The sequence below is a fragment of the Haplochromis burtoni genome, unplaced genomic scaffold (genome assembly GCF_018398535.1).
Source record: "Haplochromis burtoni strain Fernald_Lab_line unplaced genomic scaffold, NCSU_Asbu1 Contig_53, whole genome shotgun sequence".
In the NCBI taxonomy this organism is placed as follows: Eukaryota; Metazoa; Chordata; class Actinopteri; order Cichliformes; family Cichlidae; genus Haplochromis; species Haplochromis burtoni.
In genome coordinates this window covers 1,392,302-1,414,837 of record NW_024582414.1, presented here as the reverse complement: position 1 = coordinate 1,414,837, position 22,536 = coordinate 1,392,302, and the positions used below count along the sequence as shown (strand labels likewise).

Here is a 22,536-nt window from a genome sequence, read left to right as displayed (position 1 = left end):
TGTAATGCTGTGTATAGTGTTTACAGTTTTGACAGCTTCGAGCTGCTCTCTTGGTGTGGGAGTTTGAGTTTTGCAGTGGGAAGGTGTGGTTGTGTTTATGTAGCTTTAGAGAAGGGTGTTGTGTTTGGACATTGGGGGACCTGGTGGTAACATTTGTGACATGTGTTTTAGCATTTGAGAAAAACTGTATTCACTTCTGCTCCCGTATTGAATAATGGTGAATTTAAAGCAAAGCTGACCTCTGACCTCACCTTTTGGATAATAAAGAAGTCATCACTTCATCATTTTTTGCAACAAAGCTTCAAAGAAAAGCTTTTGAACTGAGTGCCGGTGTTCTTGAGTTACAGCCAAAATGTTTTGTGGCTGTTATACGTGACCATGAAATTCAAATAAGTTTATCCTTGAGTCCAAGGATAAACTTATTTTTAACAGAAAGACAGTCAATAGATTTAAAGAAATTCCTTCAAGACTTGGGTCACAGTTCAGCACATTTTCTTCTATTAATCAACTAATTGATCCACTAACAGATAAATTAACCACTAATTAATTTAGCTCCACAACAGCGTGTAGCTGTTTTACGTGTTGTAAATGCCGAGTCTGAGAACGGAGCAGGCAAATGGGAGATAAAGGGCAGAGAAAGTCAAACAAGTCAAAGCGTACTCCTTACTCAAGCTCTTGATGCTGATGGCTGAGCCATCTGGACCATCACACATGCAGACATGCAGACCTAAACACACGCAGTAGTCTCTCTGTGGTTGCCTTTGCCTTCTCACCTCCACTTGCAAACAAACAACACAGCATGAGAGAGAAAACAGAGAAGGCGAAACTGTGCACGAACAGCGGGGCTGAGGTGAACAAACGGTGACTCTGAGGTCACAGGGGCTAATTTTATAATACGGAATAGAGGAGAAGCAAAAGGAAAAATAAACTGATACCATCTACGGTCATTTTATAGGCTTATTGGCAAACTAATCAAGCCACAGTTTAAGATTATGGCTGTATTTAAAACTGAGTGTTAGTAATGGCAAAATATTTTTAGATGCTATTCCAGCTGTACACAGATAAAGGAAGCACCTGGGTGAGCTAAAAAAGTTTAGAAGTTAATGCAGGTAGACAAGTCCTGTAAATAATGCAATGACACAAGAGGTTATTTTAAGCGTTTCATGGGAGAAACACTGTGTTTTGGATCCACTGTGAGATTTTTAAAAGCTATATTTCCTGGATGTCATTCTATAAACCATGTGATTATTGACACATTTCAAAACCTCCTAATTTATCCTAGTCTGGGAAAATTTGCATTTTTTTTGTAGTGAACCAGACTGCTGTTTTTAAAGCTGCATATCCTGAATATACCCCAAATGCCCTTCTTTTCCTTTCCAATATTTACTGTGTTACGGTGATATTTTTTCAGTAGTGTGCAGAGCAGAAAATGTAAATTTCTCATTAACTAGATTTAGAGTGAGTCAGGACTGTGCGACATCACTGGATGAGTGAGAGATTGGCCATATACTACTACTAAGTTATTCTGGATTCATACACTAACGTCTTTCACGTCTCTCTTTCAGTCCAGAAACCTGAGACTGGATTTCTCCAGAAGTCAGCACAGGCTGAAGTGCCTGTCTTCAAATAGCCTTGGTTTTTGTGATAAACTCGCACGGAGACCAGCGATACAGTGAATCCCTCTGTGTTTGGCAAAGAGCAGATGGAGCTCCTGCTGATCTGTGTGCAACCACACACACAAACATGCATACATCTGGGATGACCTAAGGGGTTCTAGATCATATGGCTCACAGAATGTACTGGGAGAGTAAAGCTCACATCGGATCACAGACCAAATTTCCTGAAACACAGAAATAAAATAACAACAGAACACAAAAAAGAAAGAAAGAAAGAAAGAAAGAAAGAAAGAAAGAAAGAAAGAAAGAAAGAAAGAAAGAAAGAAAGAAAGAAAGAAAGAAAGGAGGATGAAGGGAGTGAAGAAAAAGGAATAAATGACAAATGGGAAAAAGCAAGAGAGAGAGAGAGGATGCTACCTCATGAGCCTAGCAGGCATGCACTACATGTTAACATTAGTAGGTCAGCCAGCACAGAAATAACTACGCTGTGCGGATGTGTGTGTGTAATAACCTCATACACCCCCTTCCAGCCAATCGCTGTGGATTCTCCATTCTACAAGCCAACCAATTTAAAAAGGCACCATACATCAAGATTTTAAATATGGTCACATGATCACCTTTTACCAGCTGTATATTCAGTTTACACATGAGTGAATTCCCTTTAAAATAGAGCTCATTGTTTCCTCTAAAAGCTGAGTGAGGGCATCAGACTCCTGCTGAAACCTTGTAGCAGTAGCAAAATAAACATGAGGCAGAAATGAATTATAGGACATCTGCTGTTATCTGCTGAATATTTTATAATAAATAATGCCAAGGGACATGTCAGCTGACTGTGTATTTAAATAGAAAACGTGGATGTTTTAAGTCACTGCAGAGAAACAATGTGAAACCCACTCATGTCACTGAATTTGTTAGACAGACAGTGCCACAATGTGGCAAAACACAGGCACTGCAGTACTTGGTTATTGTTCCTTATATATTTATATTTAGTTTTTAAAAAATCTGTCATCTATTCATGGGGAAAAAAAGTGAAATTTCTGACATGACAAATGTTCTTCCTTCTTCTTCTCAGGCATCGCCACAGTTGATCATCTGAATTTCACCCTAGCTCTACCATCCTCTTCTGTCATCACTCTGCATGTTCTCCTTTACTGCATCCTTTACGTGAATCTTCTCTGTGATCTTTTCTCTTGTCTGCTTCCATATTCCGCACGCTTGGTCCAATTGAGGACACAGCACAAGGCTCAAAAGATGAGGACACTGTTGAAGAATTTGGGATTGTGGAAATGTTTTAGCTATTTAGTCATTTTATTTCTTTGGAACTGACCAAAGAATTTGGTTTTCCAGTTTGTTTGTGTTCTCCTGTAACACCTGAAAAATTTTCCTCGTCACAATTAAGATTTTAGTTTATCATTTATGCCCCTGTTATTTATTTAAAACGATGTTATATTCAAGTTCTGCCCAGCCACGTCTTTCCCATTCGTCAGGAATCCTCTCACTCTCCTGGCTGTGGAAGACTCAGTCTGGTTAAAAGGTCCACCGCCCTCTCTCCTTGATATCTCCATAGCACCACAGATAGGTCATCCGGGGCAATCGCCTTTACACTCTTCATCCTCCATCATAGCTGCCCTCATTTCCTCCTAACTAATCCTTTGGACTTCCTGATTCACTAGCTGTTCTCCATCCTTCCTCTCGCTCTCATTTTCTACATTCATGAGCTCCTCAAAGTACTCCCTCCACTTTCCAAGCACACTTCCTTCACTCATTAGTTCATTTCCACCTCTATCCTTAATCACCCTAACCTGCTCTTTCCAGCTTGGACTCTCTTCCTTCAGCCTCACATAAAATGTAACTATAAGCCTTTGCCTTTGTCACCTCTCACTTGTCCTGTCCTCCCAGTATTCCTGTCTACCTCCCAGAGTATCTCACTTTTCCTTTGTCAACCTCTTCGTTTGAACCACCAAGTCTTCGTGTCTTTTTCCTTTAACCAGAGGTTATACCAAATATCCTCTAGGCAGCTTCCCTCACCACGTTAGCTGTACTATCCAAGAGATCTCTCCCTTACCGACCAGATTTTGTCTCAACTGTTCCCTGAACATTTTTCAACTTACACTATTTAATCCTTGCCTCTAAGTTCATTGGCTACCATCCAATGCTGCCTCCCCTGACCCAGACTTGCAGTCTCATATCGCTTTTAGATTGGAGCAGATTCCTTCACTCTTATGCATCAGTGAACTTCCCTCTCTCTTCCTGAAATATGTGTTCACCACAACCATTTCTATCCTTTTCACAAAATCCACTGCCATCCTTTACACCATAGCTACCCAACTCCATCTGACCCCTGTTCCCTTCACCTACATGTCCACTGAAGTCTGCTTCAATCACCGCTCTGCACTAAGCAGGAACTACATTAAAAGCAAAGAATTCATTTAAACAAAAGGCCACGTTTCCTTAATTGTGACTGTCTGAAGCAGCATTCAAATAATTCTGATTATCAGAGGTTTCTTTAATTAAATCAACTTGGAGTTATTGTCCACCAGCTTCTAGCAGAAAGTGAAAATATCAAAAATCCAAACGTTGTTCTAAACAATGTCAAATCAAGATGAGACTGAAGGGCAGTGCATGGGACTTCAGAACCTTTTTGATTATTGAATCATTAATATGCAAAAACAACCAGGAACAGCAAAAAGAGAGGATCAATACACTGAACTTTGTTCACTGACGCACAAAAAAAGTTGCTTCAGAGTTTGCTTGTCTAAAGAAGGAGAGGTCTCTAAACAATTCCTTAAAAGTTACCTGCTTAGAGTTGGATAAGGTCAGATTACACTACCTTGTAAAAGCATCTACAAAGAGTCGCAGACACTGCAGATTAGTAGTTGATCTTAAGGCACTACTTTTTAGTTATTCGTGACAATTTCAGTGTACAAGGACATCAATATAGAGCCACACATGGACCCGTAGATTTAAAATAGTAAGAGAAGAAGGTCTGAGTGATTAAAATCACAAAGGTTCAAAGCAACAATTGCAGAGGTAACAGGGTTATTTCAGTTTGGAGGTGTTTAGCCTTCTTTGGAATTAGACAAGTGACCTGAATCCAAAAAAAGGTTAACACTGCAGCAGGATAATGAGCCAAAAACACACCCCGAAGCTTTACAAGAAACAGCCGAAGACCAGCGAAAACCAGTGAGCGCTGACTGTCACAGATTTTCCTCCACAGCTACCAGTCACAGACTGGCAAAGCCAAACATTCCTAATATCACAACACTGACAGATTATGCTGGAATAAAAATGTACAGGACATAACTTTAAGATATAAAATACTCTGAAATTCATGCAAATTATTTAAATAATCAGCTATTAAATTGTAATATTAAAAAATTATACATTTAACCAATGCATTATTAGATTTCACTGGCTGACTGAAGGTACTAAGAAAGAAAAAAAAATAATCTATCATATAACCGGAGTAGGCTAATGCAAAAGTCAGGGATGTAAACTTGTCAAAGTTTCTGTGTCTTTAAGACACTCAACTGTAATTTTTAAATGTTATTTCTTCTGCACCCTTTGCATTTATAGTATTTGCTTCGCTGCAGAATTCAAGTGTTCCTACAAAACAACTTTCTTATAACGTGAAACAAAGCATCTCTAAAATATAAATGAACACTGTGGTCATGTTTCAGCGTCGTCAAGGGAGCTTCACACCCATGAACAGCTCCTATTCAAGAAATTTTGGATGGATTTGGGTTGGCAATTATTTCCAGTTAGCTAGCACTGGATCACTTTCATTGACTACACTGCAGCATTCGATCCACTGTGGCCAATACTGATGCGTATAAGTATATAGAGTGTTCCTAAGTACTTTAGAAGAATTTAGTTTAGTGGTTAGCATTCATGATTTAGCATTAGAATGCAGCTAAGTAATGTTAAAGCTGTAACCTCTGACCCTGTACTAATTCTTCTTAATTACTGAGCTCCTCTTGGTTTTCAGCCAGTTCCTGTACCTCCTAGTACCGGTGATATACTTCTGTGGAACTAATTCCAAGATAGTTTTTAAGCCTTGCATACATAGGTGTGTTAACCTACACTTTACCTAAGATATGGTTAAAAATGAGCTAAATACTGTGAAAAACTAGGCTGCAATAATAAAAATAGTCCTACTATATTGCATTCTTGTGTTAAAATGCATTTGCAGAATAAACAGAGGACATTTAATTATAGGTAAACATGTAATTCCACACCTGAGTTTAATGTCATATAATCCTTAAGCGTACCTAAATTGTACATGCAATAACACACAACACATACAGAGGTAATGGACAGCTGGTTATTTATTACTAAAGTAAGTTACACCTTATTTGCCTCTGCTACTCAACTACAGTCCAAATCTGTTTCTTCTATGTGAACTGCAAAGTCATAAAGTGTAATTGAAATAATATAATATACATTACATTGATTGAAACCGCAGAGTGGCAGTGCTCCATTTTCACAATTAGCCCACGTGGTGGCCCAGTAGTATCGGCTGTCCTACAGGCAGGCCAGTCCAGAGACATAGTCCAATTCTCTACAGGTGTGGGCCATACAGAGCCAAGACGACGTTTAACTAAACTGTAACAGCGGTCCTGAGTCGCTATATTAGTTCTACTGCAGATGCATGTCACTGGACTCAACTGTCCTACAGCTGCTTACAAAGTTCTCTCTCGCTCGTCTCTCCTCACATGGCTTCTCTGCTGATTACTCCGTCTGATGTTTGAGCCCTCCTCACAGTTACATCACGATGCCAGCTGGACAGCTGTTCAGATGGTAGGACTACAGAAAGGATTTATCATGGCAATTGCAAGTAAAGTACCCCTGAAAAACTAGGCATGCAATGACTGCATGAAGTGTTCATGCAGCCATGGTCTTTTCTGGCTTTCTTTCCAAGGTCTTTGTGTATCTCATCATTTTTTTCTCTCTATCCTCCTCTTTGTCCATCCTAAAATAGTTCCACCTCTTTAAAGTCTATTAGCAGCCTAAGGTAAGCCTCTTAGGAGAGACTCTTGCTCTCTTGGTGCACAGAAGGCACTCAGTCAGACCAAACAATAATCAGTCACTAATAAAACCAGAGTGGGATTTAAGACTGGATATATCAGAGAGCAAAAGAGGATTGGGCAAGCTAGAGAGGAGAGTATTCATACACAGTTAAATACCCAGACTGCGTGACTCTGAAGACTAGGCAAAGATAACCCAAATAATATAAAATGCAGTTTTTCATTTAATTTATAAAGAGAAAAAATGTATCTGGCCCAATATGCAAAAGTAATTATACCCTAAACCTAAGAAGTGGTTTTGTCACACTTGGCAGCAAGAATTGCAATCAAGCTTTTGCGATGACTGCCAGTGAGCTTTTCACTGCTACTTCCTATTATTCTCCAGATTCCTTTGTGATGAATGATCTTGGAATCAGGCTGTATTTGGAAGTTTTTGGTAGAACTGACAGTTCTGCTAAAGTTAATCATAAACCCTTGGATTTGATTCTGTGCATACAGACAGAAGATCACGCTCCTAAGAGTTAATTTCATATAAATAAGCTCAGGATCTGGCAGACACATAGTATTTCTAGCTAAGGTGGCAGGACGACAGAGTAGTCAGCATGTTTACCTTTTACATAGACAGTAAGGTTCAAACCACCAAACGCCCAGACCACAATATATTAGGTGTAACTGTCATGCCCAAATCCCTCTACACGCCCATAATGAAGACTATTTTCATAAGCCAGAAGCCATCTTCCAAACTTATGATCAAAATTATTTTCACTCTGTTCAAGATGTTGTTTTTAGTTTAAGAAGCTCTAGGACAAGCTGTGAGACTGGCAGGGAGACATTGATTTGAAACTTTATTGTAGGTTTTATGATGGTTTTTACTTTTTTGTGGGGTGTCTATTACTTTGAAATTACTGAGGGGAAAGAACATCTTCTGTAATTAATACAGTTCATCTTCAGCTACATGTATGCCCAGTTTTTGTGCTGAAAATAAGACACAGGAGAGACAGCTAAGTAGTTGGAGTAATGTTTGGAGTCTAAAAAAAGTGAGCAAAATCAGGAGAAAGTTGAGGACATAATTACACTGTACTGACAGGATCTCTCTCACGCATTCATTACTAATTAACTCTACTGGTACATTTCCATGCTACAGTAGTGTTTTGCCTGTCCGTACTATTGGCAGACTGATATACTTAAACTGTCTGAGAAAATAAAAAAATATGGGTGGAAGGTCTAAAATTGGTCATTTTTATCCCACTGCTCTGAAGTTGCTAGGCATCCATGGATATAAATGAAACACTTTAGTTGGGTGCATAAAGGCAAGTACCACAGTACCCCTATGGTGTATTCATAAAGGTCAAAAACTGAGTTTTAATAGCTCAGTTGTTACAATCTTAGCTACATAGTGGCAAATGAAGAAGCTAGTTGCTAGCTGGAAGAAGCATATCTATTTTAGGCAAGTTATATGTGTTCTGATATGGCTTAGTTTTTATATCTTTTTTCAAATGTATGTGATATGTATAAGAATTTGGTATTATATACAGAGGTTCAAGAATCAAATGTCCCCAAAAAACAGCAGGTAGCACAATAACTGCAGTCAAACCCTGCATCATTTCAGGAAAATGTACAACTCATAGTGTTGGATTTCAGACAGTGCTCTGTCAAAATCCTACAAAATACATGTTAATATCGCCTCTGTCAGTGCGCCCCAGGGCAGCTGTGGCTACAATGTAGCTTGTCATCACCAGTGTGTGAATGTGTGTGTGAATGGGTGGATGACTGGATGGCATCCAGTCGTGTCTCTATGTCTCAGTGTCTAGTCTGCTTCCTTCTGATTCTCCAACACGTTCTCACTCCCAAAGCATAACATTTTACACTAGGTGACAAATCGTCCATATATTAAACTTCCGGGTGCATGCACATGCACAGATCAGAAAAATTAGGAAACATGAGAACTATTTGGAATGAATCTAGAGATGTGCGTTTGTTTTACTGAAATCGCTTTGGAAAACAATATCTAACGTCATTAAAGTGGTTAAGGTTAGGGATAAGGTTAGGGTTAGGGCTGGAATACATGGCTGGAACATGTATTACCACGAGAGCGTCATTCTACTGGATTTCATCCATAACCCGGCGCGTAGCATAGGATCATGGAATGTCACCTTTCGTGTTCCTCAGGAACACCTTGGGACTTGACAAATCGTCCGTATATTACGCCTCAGGAGTGAGAACGGGCTGGATTGTCTCATGTGTCCTGTTTTAACTTGACAGTCCCATGTCCTATATCAGAGTATCTAGTTTTGCTTCTCCTTGCCTCATTATGCCTTATTCCTCCCAGCTGTGTTTCCCTCCCGTTTCCCATTCTCTCATTACTCCCTTGTGTATTTAAGCCCTATGTTTTCCTTCCATCACCACCCCCATGTGCTGTGTTTGTGCCCTCCATGCTACTGGTATTTGCCAGTTCTCTGTTCCCAGTTTAGTTCCCTAGTTTCTTAGTGTTTTTGGTTTGAGTTTCATGTTTCTAGTTTCTTATTTTTGTTTTTGTTTTCTGTATTAGTGTAAGAGTTGTTCCTGCAATAAAACTGCCGTTTTGAGTTTCCTCTCCATGTATGAGCCCTGCGTTTGGGTCCTACAACCTGCCTGCCACACAGCAAACCATGACAGTAGGTAGTGTGCTCCATGATAGGGTACTTTTAGTACTTATTTGAGAAATGCAAAAATTTTAAGATTGTCGAAAGGCCCAGGTATGTCGATTTTTTTTGCAGTATACAAAACTTGAACTTTTTTTCTCAAGTCCACACACAAATATCTTTGTCACCTTTTTGCCTGCTGCAACATGCAGGCTTTAAATCTGTCCCAGCTCACACTGATTCAACTCCTTATAAATGGGTCATGCATTTCTGAGCATGAACATATGTGCATAATGTATGTGTTTAATTTTGCCAGCCTAGTTTTTTTTTAGCCAAGTTCTCTCTTCTGCCTCAAGAGCAGTCAGTCATTCAGTCAACCACTGCACCAGTCGCATACCTTCACAGCCAGGCAGTCGCTCTTTTGAAGTGTCTGTCCTATCAACCTAGTTTGCTGTCTCTCTGGGTGTCACATGATGTCAGACCAATAACTGTACATCAGATCAGCATTCCCATTAGAATCGCTTCACAAAAGCACAGCCTACTACTCTTATAACCTGTTTATTCACAAACTAAAGCAAGTCAACTGTACATGAAGCAACCGTGTCCCCAATTTGATATGGCTAAGTTTCCCATCAATGATTCATTCAGAATGAGTTTGACATTAAAAATTAAGGCATTGCTGTAATGACTGAATAAATACACCGATCACAAAATTATAAAACTTTAGCTATTTAAATTTTTTTTCACTGTCTTAATGACCACACTGACACACCCTGTACTCCTGTGCCCTGATTTGTCTTCTCCGCCACTTTCTGCAGTAGCCTGCTCTGTTCCCGTGTCTCACCTTGGTAGTGAGGATACAGATGCAATCCATCCTCACCAGTTCGACTGGCAAACTTTCACCAAAACATCTCGTGGCTCCAACTTTCCTGTTCCACCAATCAGATGTTTGCTGCTTTTGGTGGCATGTTTTTCCCGTCTGTCTGTCTCTGTCTCCTCCTTTCCTTTCATCGTTCAGTTTCTCTCTCCTCCCTTTCTTGTGTCCTCTCCACCTGTCCTTTCATCGGAGCAGCCAGATAGGACTTCTCTCCTAAAACAGAGGCCGAATCGGAAACATGGCGAGTCTGTCCCGATGCACCTCGACCCGCCCTCTTGGTTTCCAGCTGCTTTCTTCGTTTTATGGCAGCTGGTAGCCACATTTTGAACTCGAAGAGTGCATGGCTCAGAATATATATCGGCACGCATGCAGAACACTCAGCACACATACACACGCAAACACACACAAAAAAAAGCGGCAAACGTCTGGAGACAGCCGCAGAAGCGCACACACATGGATGCACAGGCAAACACCCACACTGACAGACGTGTATGCACAGACATAAGCGCATACACAAACAGATTCACACACACTCACACCACTCTCTGCTTTTTTTTTATCAGGTCAGGTCTCTGTTTGGCAGAAGTGGGGGGGCTTGAGTGAACAGTAACAGCGGTATAGCAATGGATGCTCTACTTTCAACTTTTTGACTGTGGGTGAAGTTAAAGCTCCATATGTAGCCCAAAGCTACACGCAGAGCTGCGATTTGACTCTTTTGCTTTTCCTTGATACACAACATTACTACAGTTGGCACTGTAATATACTGTATGTGTACAATATACAGTAAATGCTGTAATATAGAGCAAATACTATACACTACCTGTGGCGCTGAGAGAGAAAGGAAAGTTGGAGTAAGCAAATCCATGTCGAACACCCACATCTGTAGCAGAGCGTGAACATGTGCAACATGTCTTCGAGTTCACATGTGCATTTGTATCTGCTCTACTTTTTTGTCCTATTCCTGTGCTTGCACTCATTGTTGTTTTTTCCTGATGCTCTCCGTTGCCAACAGAAAGTGGTCAGTCTGTCTGCACTGGGCTGTGATAACCAGAATCATTATTAATAGCTTTGGGGTGAAAAAAAACCCCTAAACATTCTTCACTATCCAAACAAAAGTGAGTTCTTATTAGCTGGCTAAAGTTAGACAAGGTCATGATGGCAAGGCAGTAACATTTTGAATAGTTTAAAGCACCTACCAAGTGTAATGTGGGCTGCTGTGGAAAAGGATGGTGCAATTTTGGCCACTACAACAAGAATTAGATGAAGAGTGTTTACATGCATTGCTACACTTTCAGCTGTATAGCAGTTCTAAACAAAGCGAGTGGCTTGTAGTGGTACATGTTAGCTATGCAGCATTTTGACTAGAAGAAAGTCTGTGTTTTGTCCCAGGTGGGTGTGACATTACAGGAAAAGTATATATGAGCATAGCAACATATCATTATTTCCATCAACCTGAGCTGCACAAACTTCTGCATGTGCTATAGAATAATCACAGGAGATGAGGGCATAGGTACAGCTAACGTGGTTGAACAGGTGACCCGGGTTTGAGTCAATCCTGAACTATTTTCTGTGTCATTTTCACTTTTTTGTTCCCGTTAGAACAAATGAAAAATGGCCCACAAATTTTTTTTAAAAAACACAGAAAAATAAACAAAAGGAAACAAAAGTGTGCTCCATATTGAATAATCCACTAATCAAAAAGTTTTAATTCTTCTCCAATCCATGAAGTGTGCTTGGGCAAGATACTGCGTGATAGATGAGGCTCGGTACGCTCTGAACAAAAAAATAATTGCTCAGTTTCCATATTGGCTTTACTTAACATTTTGAAAATTGACCCATTTTTGTGATCAAAAATGAAAACTTGATGCTTCCAACTCCACAAATTCAATCATCATGTAAAGAGCAGAACTTTAGTAAACAGACACACTGAAAAAAGCACAATGACATTACTCTAATGATGCTCTATGTTCAGTCATCAGCAACAAGCCTGCGGTCAAAAAGCTCAAACTAAAGGAAACCATCAATCCCTGTTTACCCAAGGGTTAGGGTTAACCCTCTGACCTCATTCTGCTGACTGTCCAGATTATTAAAACGTTACTTAACCTGTTTCCCTTTGTCATATTATGCAATGCATGAATCTGTATAAACAACCTGTCTATCTTATTCTGCCTGCTGCAGCCACCACAAGCCTTTCGATGCACTGATTCAAGAACAGACGTGGTGTCTCTCATAAACACTTCTCAGGAACCTTTCTAACAGCTTCTGAAAATGTCATTTTCAAAGTCAATAGTTTAACAATCACAATATAATGAATTAAAACGTGTTTCCTGTTTTATTTTGATAGTCTCACATCCTGTGTTCAGTTTTGCTAGTCTCGTTCTAAGTATTCTTAGTTTAGTTTCCTCACAGTTTTGTTAGCGTTTATGGTCTCCTTTTGCCGGCTCGCTTTTTTGTTAAGATTTCGTTTTCTTGCTTCTGTTTATCTGCATCTGGGTTCACACTGCAAATTCCAAGAGTCTGCAGCTGCAGACTCGTGACACAACCTCTATCTCATTTTCTGTCAGCTACAGACAGATTTGCTGCAGCTTTCCTGTGGTCCTTACAACAAAACATAAAGAGATGTCTTACCTTGTTGAGGGTCACTGGGCTTGTGGGTGGCCTGGAGAGGGCTGGACCATGGGTTGGGCTAGTGGAAGGGCCCTTTCCTGGCCCAGGACTGGTTGGGCTGGTTGGAGAAAAGAGATCAAGGGAGGGTGAAAATAGGTGAACTCCAAATATGTGTCCATTAGTGTTCTGTTCTATATCTAAATTCCTAATAGCATGCTGAAGTACTATATAAAGATATTACACTAGCAATCAATGCACATTCATATTACCAGAGACTGCACTCACGCATAAGGTCCTTTGTTCAGCTGTCCAGGAGGACTTGTGGACCTGCGTCCGCTGAAGGTGAATTTTGCCTGGCTTGGACTAGTCGGACTTGGAATGGGAGTGACTTTGCTGAATCCTGAGTCCTTGCTGGTCAGAGGAGCAGTAGGAACAGAATCTGTGACTTTGTTGGGACCTGGGCTTGTGCTGGAAGGGATCCTGGTGCGGGCAGGTTTGATCGGAGCAGTTGGAGACACAAGGCCTTGAATGGTGCTCGAGACGAGGGCTGAGACTGTCACCAGGTCAGAAGAAGCAGGAATGCTTTGTGGGCTGGTGGAGCTTTCTGAAGAAACGCCAGAGCTGGTGGCAGTAAGCTTTGTTCCATTTAGCGACACTCCAGGAGATGTATTTGTGGAGCCGGTCGAGGTTTCTGCATTACTAACTGTGACACTGAGTTTAGAAGTCTCCGCTTCAAATGATTTGGAGCTCCCCGGTTGAGCAGGAGGAAGAGGAGCACGGTACTTCACTTTGGCCAGCTGCAACTCAGGTGTGCTGGACTGTGTTGTAGGCGAAGATGGCTTTGTTGCTGGTGTTGCTGATGGTACTGGAGGCGCAGGATACTTGAATGACCTGGGTTTGGAGACGAGTGGTTTGGGTTGGGATTGTCCATCAGAAATGCTGGAGGTCAAGGGACCTGTGGAGGACAGTGGCTGGGCTGAGGGTTCTGCTGGCAGCCAGCAGGAGGCAGCAAGGTTCTTGGGACTGTCCGCAGAGCACTTGCTGTCTGCAAGGACGGTAAACTCATAGTACTCCTGGATATCTGGAAAAAGGAGGAAAGTAACAATGTGAACGGGTGTAGTGATTAACTAAACCCTACAGAAGTGGGCAAATCACTGAGTGCAAACAGTGAGTGTTTAATTGATACATTAATTTATTCACCAAAAGACAGATTAGTTGATCATTAATAAAAATAAATCCATGGTGTAATTTATAATCAGTTAACCTTTAAAAATCATATTGTGCAAAAGTCTGGGGCCACCCATTATATTTTGCTTCATAAGAGCCAGAGTTTCCCTCAGTTGATCCATCAACTGTTCACTGAAGAATGAAGAATCCAGCCATTCTCTCAGGAGAGAGGTGCAATAGTAAGAGCCTACAGCCATCTGTAGGCTGGACGGGGTGAAGGCGGTGGCGTTGGGGATCTTGTCAAAAACCGATGAAATTATGAACACAGAAAAGTACTGTCAGATTTTGATCCACCAGCTAATACCAAGCACAATGCCAATGCCGGAAAAACATAGATGGATAGAAAAACACACCAAAAAAGCATAAAATATGAATGATCTTCAGGATTTGCACCTCAAAGGTAGTGTAATTAGACATCTACCTAAGTATTTATTAGGTATATGTCTGCATTTAAAGTAACTACTGAATATGGTGGAAAGGCCACCATGACAGCTAGATGTGCTTGGGGAGAACAGACATCACTAAGTGTCGAGTCATCACCACTAATTAACCAGTTTTAACCAAAAAGGCCAATAAATACTTATTTGTTAAGAACCTGGCAATCTTGACGGGTACACAGTCCAGCTTTTTTTGTTTTCTGTGTGTGGCTCTCTAACTTGTTTGCAGTGAATTTTATCAGATGAGATTTGATAAGTTTACTCCACCCGTAGAATGACCTGATTTGCCTGCTTTGTATTCCAGTGTGTCGGGATTTGGTACCGGTGGGTGTAAGAGAGCCTGTTATACAGTACGACAGGTTTAGTTACTGAGTGGCCGTAGATAAAGGTGCAGATATGGGGAAATGCTTGCCTCTTATTTACAGTCAGTTGTTCCCTTAAAAGTCATGTTGCCATGACTGTTAAGTCAACTGCAGGTTGGCAGCTAACAAATGAATGCCCTATTTAAATGTAGCCCCTATGTTCTGAAAACAACTATCTGCAACTGTCCCAGGATTGGTTAAATTTGTTAAGGGAGTCCCCACTGTGAGCTGGACAGAGGCTGAGATGTTAAAAAAAGCTGCTCCAGCAGAGCTTAACTATTACTTTATAGTATATGCTAAATTATTCAGATGCAAGCAAAACCGAGATGGTCACAAAGAGGCTCCATATCTCAGAGTACACCAGTAGAGAATGCGTTACCTAATGAAACATAGCTAATACTCTGAGGACCTCTAGTGGCGACATAATATTACTAGCAATGGTTCGCTTCCCCTAATCCACAGTACAGCTGACAAATAGTTCTGCACTAAATCATATATCATCCTGTAAGCACATCTCAAATGAGTTTGGTGGCTATAACACAGATGATAAGGGGGAATAAAAAAGGACAGTGAAATGTAAATAGTGGAATAATCCAGTGCAGCAGCAGGAACGCAAACCCATACACAAAGTCTTCTCTAATCTTTACCAGAAGGAAGGATCAATAAGAATATCAAGCAACAAAACAGGGGAAGCATTATTTCGCAACCCATCAGATCCAATTTGGTTAAAGTAAAAAGTCAAGCTTCAAAAGAGGAACTGAGTGAACAGCATAACAAGCACACAAACGCTGGCACAATAAACGTGAGAAGGTGCGCTGCTGTAATAGCTACAGGTGTGGGCGGGGTAGAAAGCAGGTGGGGCCTGGGAGTGAAAACCAGTTTGTCACCATTAACATTACCATGAGGATTCTCGTGTGATTAAGCAACAGTTAATCAAAGGAAACTTTGCTGGTTAGACTGTCACTTTGTTAGAGGAATTTGTACATAGATTTAGATTTTAAAGGTGGGTGCTTGCTTTCTGTGACACCCTCCGTTCTGCTCTACATTTTCTGGTTAGGGATCCAGTGACAGCACAGTTCAAACATCTTGTAAAAACTATATCAGCCCCACAGAAATGAAACAGTTCATGAATTCAGCCTATTTTCTGCAAACCTAATGTTGGAAATCTAGTCAGTCCCTGTCTATCCCAAACACAGCATGACAATGCTTGTAGTGTGGTATCTGGTATCTGGTAAGACACGAATCTTGATAAATGAACGAAATCCATGCACAACATTGAGATTATTGCATTACTGCGAAGAGGAAGTGAAGAATCAAACGAAAGGCTCAAATCTTTAAGATCGATAAAACTGATATTTACCTTTGCTGAAACGTTCTGTTTTATTAGTCAATGAACTAACATAATGTAATTCACAAACGGCAAAACCACTGTCTCTACTTTTATAAAAATGATGTAAAATGTTATAAAATAATTGCATGTGGATTAATCTGCACGTAAGATGAATGGTTAGACACCAGAAGTGCAAAAATGTTGTGATGTGTTAAGATAAAGTGCAAGAAGTTATGCAGATGTATGCGTTAAACTGATAGCAAATTAAACATAAAATACACGTAATGCCTGACAGAAAGCACTCAAAGCACAGCTTAATTTCCAAAAAAGTCAATATAAAAGAAGTTTGCCTAAACTGTCAAAATCCAGGAAATCTGATCAAAGCTGACCAAAGCAAATTTTCTTACCAAGAAGTGCACTGAAGAGCTGACTTTGAAAGACGTTGATGACTTTGTCCAAAGACTGCTGCAGCTGGTGGTCTTCCTCCACAGGTCCCTGTTTGGCCTTTTGCTGTCTCTGGTCTAGCTTGGCTCGATACTGCTGGAGCAGCTCCAGGGCACGCTGGGCGTCTAAAGAAAACATAAATAAATAGAAAAAAACATGGTTTTTATCTCTTCTGGAAAACACAATATCCAGCTGCTCTTAAGCAGAGCAAGGAGACGCTCGATGTTAAAAGCTTTTAATTGCAGATAACTACGGTTAAAATTGAGAATTTCTGCATGTCTGTCTGAAAAATAAAGTGTCTTCATTCATTTTTTTCAAACCAGGGTTGATTTGAAAAAAAAGAAAAGAAAAAAAGTAGATGACTCTGTGTTTTCCCTCCAGGATACTAGATCACAACTTCTATTAGGGTTTGTAATGATCAGTGAAAACCTTCTTAATTAAAATGGTAATTAAGACTTCATAACCCGTGTATTTGCACATTTTATGCATTAAAGATAAACTATAACATTTTACTGCCATCCTTTATATCGCCCCGATGTCCTCATGCAGAAGGGTAGTAGAGTTTATGGTGCAAGGGAAGGTGCAGGCTGCAAATTCCAGTCTCTGAACAGCTGATTAAACCGGAAGCAGTGACGATCAACGTCAAACTTCGACTAAATGTGTCAGTGCGTACATTAACTTTACACTTGCATGACAATACGTAAAGCCAAAATGAATTAAAAGGGTGGCAATTCAATTTCTATGCATCTATCTGCAAGCACTTTTATATTGAAGAGCTCTATTTGTGGGCAGCTTTGCTGTTTTTTGCATTTCACTGCAAAAGACAGCAAACGTGTTGTTGTCTAAATATTATGTATGCCGAATTTACAACAGCGTCCGAGTATGCAGTAAGAGCCCTGGAGCTATTTTCTAAAAGTCGTGTACACGTACACTGAATAGTTCCTCGTTTAAAAGTGCAGGTGTTTCACACAAGTTTCGTGCGCTAACGCATAAGAGCGCCTCGCGGAGCTAGCGCAACATCAACGCGACCTTTTTGAGTGGCTAAAAGTGATACGTTCGGTGTCACAAAATGCGTTATACGATAAGAATATTAACACAGAAGTATTATAAGATAGACGTGCAACTAAAGACCGAAAGTCCATTTTCTTAACAAGTATTTTCTTTACCTTTCTGTCGCACAGGCATGGTGGCACGCACGCCGAGTCCTCCTCCCCTGGCTCACACCGATCCGACTCTGTTATCACAGATGTGAGCGTCTGTCCCGCGACAGCCTGCTCACCCAACTGGGACACCAAACTGTCACCACAACAGGCACCACCGACCTGTCCGGTAGTTAAGAGAAAATATAATTCAATGAAGTGTTGAAAAAAGTGTCAGAAAACTGACACAGACACTGTCAACAAACGCTGACAATCACCGCGTGGACTTAGAACCCGGAGTAATAATGATAGCGTGATTGTTTTTCCCCTCCCTCTGTTCCTCTTTCACTTCAAGGCTCCCTGTGTCACCATTTGGTTAAACTAATACCGATTTCTTCACCCAGATGACTTGACTCAAAACGCCGTCCGACCGGTTGAACGGTCCTGCGAGACGAACACACACACGCACACACACACACGCACGCACACACACTCTAAACCACAGATGAAGCAGGTTGGAGGGGCTCTTCATAAGGAGCTTGTGTCTTGCAGGTATTGTCATGTTAAACAGCCATATTGTATGGAGTGGATAAAAGCCCGGTCTATTCTGGGTTGCCTATCAACATCTAATCCACTCAATGCCGAGGACAGACTTGGGTTTACAGATACTGATCTAACTACATTAAATCTATGAAAGCTTTCCTCTCCTGTTCCCAACTTAGTCTTTGGCTCTTGTCACTCAGTTATGTCTGTTTATGGAGCTTACATGGGTGCATACAAAGAAAAATACAAGGGGGTCCAATTGAAATGTCACTGGTGCAATCCCAGCAAAAGTCCAGGCACTTCATCCCTGTGTGGTTTTAGCCATATTGTCATGGTAAACTGAGTGTGCTGAGTAGATGAAAACCATCCCCTGTACCAGACCTGTCTCACTAAACTGTAGTGATCCACATCCCTACCAGGCAAGTCCTCTTTAGTAGTGGAAAGAAATAAAGCCTTTCTTTAGAATCTAATGACTCTATATGAGTATATATAGAGAGCCATAATGCCCATTCAGCTTTAGCATGCAGTCTGTCGTCCCTCCTTTTCTACCTTTATGCGAGCCGTAGCCTGCTTTCCTGGTTGTCTCTGAGCAAGAGTTGCAAAAAGTTTTGCTATTCCAGTCAGAGCGACACGGGAGATGCTCAATCAGTATCAGCATCTGCTGCCCCATTCAGTGAAAAAAACAAAACTCTGTGTGATAGAAATCAAAATTTATCAGTATTTTTGACCTATTGTCTTTGCCCTTTGCATGAATTAAGTTTCTTAAAAGCGAGGTGTTTTGCTATCAGTGATCAAGTGGGGATCCTAAAGCTACACAAGCCAGAAAAATGCTGTTTTTCTACCCATGCATTTACTGCTTCAGCATTGTGTTTGGGATCATTGTCATGACGTATAATGAATATATTGCTATATATTGACACTTACTAACCGCCACCCTTGAGAGGAAATTTATACAGAGTAGTGTTTTTGAATGTAACTGTAAATTTCCATAATTAATTAAAACGTCTCCTGACAGGTTAGTGGGACTGTGAAACATTTCCTTTTAAAAAACATAACACTCAAGATGTTTTACACATAGACAGTATGCCACCACAATATCACCCACTAGTTTTGGGGTCTGTATTTCATTTCCTGCTTCCATGTTGGCTTTTTGGACCCAGAATATACTTTATATGGATCAATGGGTGGATTGCTAATTTATTGCCTGCTACACCAATTAGCTCAATTGACAATGTCCAATCATAAACTATGAGATGGTAAAAAATAGATACACCTGTTGGCTAATTTTTGCTAAGCAACAGACTAACTAAGTACAATTAATATTGCTCAGGAAACCTGAAGCCCAAACTCCTGATCTGTACCACTGACACATCTGTTAGGACATCACAAAAAGCTGTGCCTAGCACAAGAGCTAACAGCAAGCTAAGCAAGCTGTACTGGGAAAAACTGAAGTAATAAGAAAGCGTAATAATAAATATGAATCCATAATGCTTCAGTCGTTACTTAAAGCTGAAGAGATTTTGCCAACTCATTAGTCATAACTAGCAAAAACCAACACCAAGGGCAATTTTTGCCAGGTCTGCTGCACTTTTCACATTCTTCATTTTGTATTTAGTTGTGACTTGAACAAAATTCTGTTGCAGATATACATTTTGGTCACTGTGAAGTATAATTGCTGTATGTGCAATGATATTTGTGCAAAGTTTTATTGACATTGGCACACCCATTAAGAAACACATAGTGTAAATACAAACATGCACATGCACTTATCATTATAGCAAGGATATAAATAAATAAACTAATAAATGTGGTTATTTAAGTGGTTCTTGCAAGCTTTCTGTTTTAAAGAATGTAGCTGACATTTGTATCTCTGTCACTGTGTCAGTTATTAAGAGGAAGTGGCAATAAACTGTCCACTTTTACCTTAAGCAGCACACTTATGCGACTGGAAGCATTTAATCTCTTACATAGGTCATCAACATAGTAGATAGACACATATGGTATGGTTTCATCACCTAATTTTAGTATTTCTTTCAGAGTCATTTTCAAATTATTTCCTGTTTGCTAAATTTAGCTAACCTATATTTTTTAAAAGTTACATATAGATATATAAGATGAAGAGCTCTACTTCCAGGATATGTTAAACTATGAAAAGCAATCTATGCTTGGTTTAATAGACAGGAAACTGTTATTGATCATTTCATCCAACTAGCCAAAGAGTAGCTTTTCCTAAATGATATGGTGTCCTTTTGTTCCACTGCCTTGTTTATCTTTGTTTTACTGTGATGTGGTGTGTTTAATGGGTGAGCATAAATCACCTTTAGAGACAACCGTAAGACTAAAAAGATGAAATCATTCAGAGAGTGACATTAGAAAAGCAGAGTTCATGCATGCTGGAGACACACTGCGCCTGTGTCTTCATGTGGACAGTAGAGCAGTGGTAGGGACACTTCCATCAGCATAAGCATGCAGCAGCTGAATGCAGGTCATGGACCCAGGCTCTGGTATTGTTATTGATTAGGTCAGAAGAGCTTATTGACCATTTTGGTGGGTGCACATAAACTCTCGCTCTGTATCTCTTACAAATTCTCGCCAGCAGTCACTCTGATTCCAGTATAATATATGAGTCAGAGTGGGGAGTAAATGCATGCATGATTGTGTAAGTGGGTTGGTCATGTGGCAAACAGAAGTATCTTTTTGTCCAATGCAGTGTGTAAAAGACAGAGTAAAGAGGGAAGGGAACAAAAGGACGTCATTCTGCTTTTTGCCAGAATGTACGTTAGTGTGTGGGCGCCTGTGTGTGTGTGTGCGGTGTTACTCTCTATTGTTTATTGTCGGCTGATACCACAGTAAGCAGACTTGTTCTACAGTGGGCTCTGATGCCAAGAGAACAGTGGGGAATGGTACAAACCTGCCACCGGATAGAGAGTTTAGAAAAAAGGCATCTAACTTCCAGTTTGGTTGCAGAGACAAAAACTCAGATGTGTTAAAAATACACATCACACACATCATCAACAGGTACTTAAATTCCTCTTGACAAATATCTGTTAGTGTTGTTTGTTTACAGTTACATGTGCATTTATTTGTATTGAATGTTAATGATGCACATAGTTGATTGAGCAATGCAGCTGACTTTATGCAGGTAAGTCAAAATATTTTATGAGCTGCTCACATGTTTAGCGTGCAATGTGTTAAACTGAAAACTAACTACTAATGTATCTGTGATGCATTCAAAAATACTGGACGTCATTGAGGAAATTACATATTTTCTTTATTACCTTTTTGGATAAATTTTTATTATATTAAAAAAAATAGAAAATATATAGAAAAAAACCCATTTGCCTTATTTTAAATGGCAACCCACGTACTTCACCATACTGTGTAATGTAGACAAAATGACTGCTGAGTAACTGAACACACAGGGCAATGGACTCCATCCATCCATTTCAGGATCACTGTGAGGGCTGGATCATATCCCAACAGCCATAGGGCAAGAGGCGAGGTGCATCCTGGACAGTCTTATCAGTCTGTCAGTCACCCCAGAGTACAAGGAGAACATGCAAACTCCTCAAAGCTGGGATTTTCGTTGGCCTACAAATGAACTCATTGATTCATTCTCATTAAATTTCCTTTTCACTAATTCCCACTACATACATTGAAGGCTTCTGGTTAAGTTCATAAAACGTTTTGGTTTCAACTAAGATTTCCATATAGAACTGTTAAGTCTAATTGTTGAATGTTGTCATTGGGTTTCTTAAATTTGTAAGTCTGAGTTCAATCTATAGGATCAAGACATCCCTTTGTCTCTGACCACCTCTCCAGCCACTCTGTGCAGGGGGAGGTTTTATTGCAGATACATCCTATCTGAAAGATCTGTTTCTTGTGATGTTGCTTCCTGCTTTTATGATCCTTTTGGTGAGCAGGAAGTCATGCACACAGACACACACACCACACACACACACACACACACACACACACACACACCACACACACACACACACAACACACACACACACACACACACACACACACACACACACGTTCTTGCACATGCATACAGGTGCTTACACATACACACACATAGTGCCTTGTCTTAGAACCATTGGGGAGTTTACTGAGGGAGCTGCTTGTGCTGTGCTGTGTATTGTAACAGTTTGTCAATAAATAGCTGCGAGGGAAGCTGCTCTTTGAAGGATTTTGGGCATGAGACAGGTAAGGAGCATGAGCTCCAAGAGCTGGTTCTTGACCAAAACTTCCCTCGTTAGCGAGTGAAAAACCGGTTGAAGATGTTCTGTTATGTCTTGTG

The 22,536-nt window shown here is 40.4% G+C and overlaps 1 protein-coding gene across 2 annotated transcripts in view; it reads right to left on the bottom strand.

The window, feature by feature from the left end:
- Window positions 1–18,073, bottom strand: part of LOC102302230 (discs large homolog 1-like protein) — a 123,585-nt gene extending 105,512 nt beyond the window's left edge. Inside the window, exons 1-4 of one of the 2 annotated variants that reach the window (XM_042220675.1) lie at window positions 17,715–18,073; window positions 16,512–16,673; window positions 13,034–13,829; window positions 12,770–12,866 (exon numbers count right to left, since the gene is read on the bottom strand). In XM_042220675.1, coding sequence (XP_042076609.1) covers window positions 12,770–12,866; window positions 13,034–13,829; window positions 16,512–16,673; window positions 17,715–17,733 — 1,074 coding nt within the window. In that variant the 5' untranslated portion in view covers window positions 17,734–18,073. The remainder of the gene's footprint in view (window positions 1–12,769; window positions 12,867–13,033; window positions 13,830–16,511; window positions 16,674–17,714) is intronic. The other variant, XM_014334082.2, reaches the window with a different exon arrangement.
- Window positions 18,074–22,536: the final 4,463 nt, after the last annotated feature.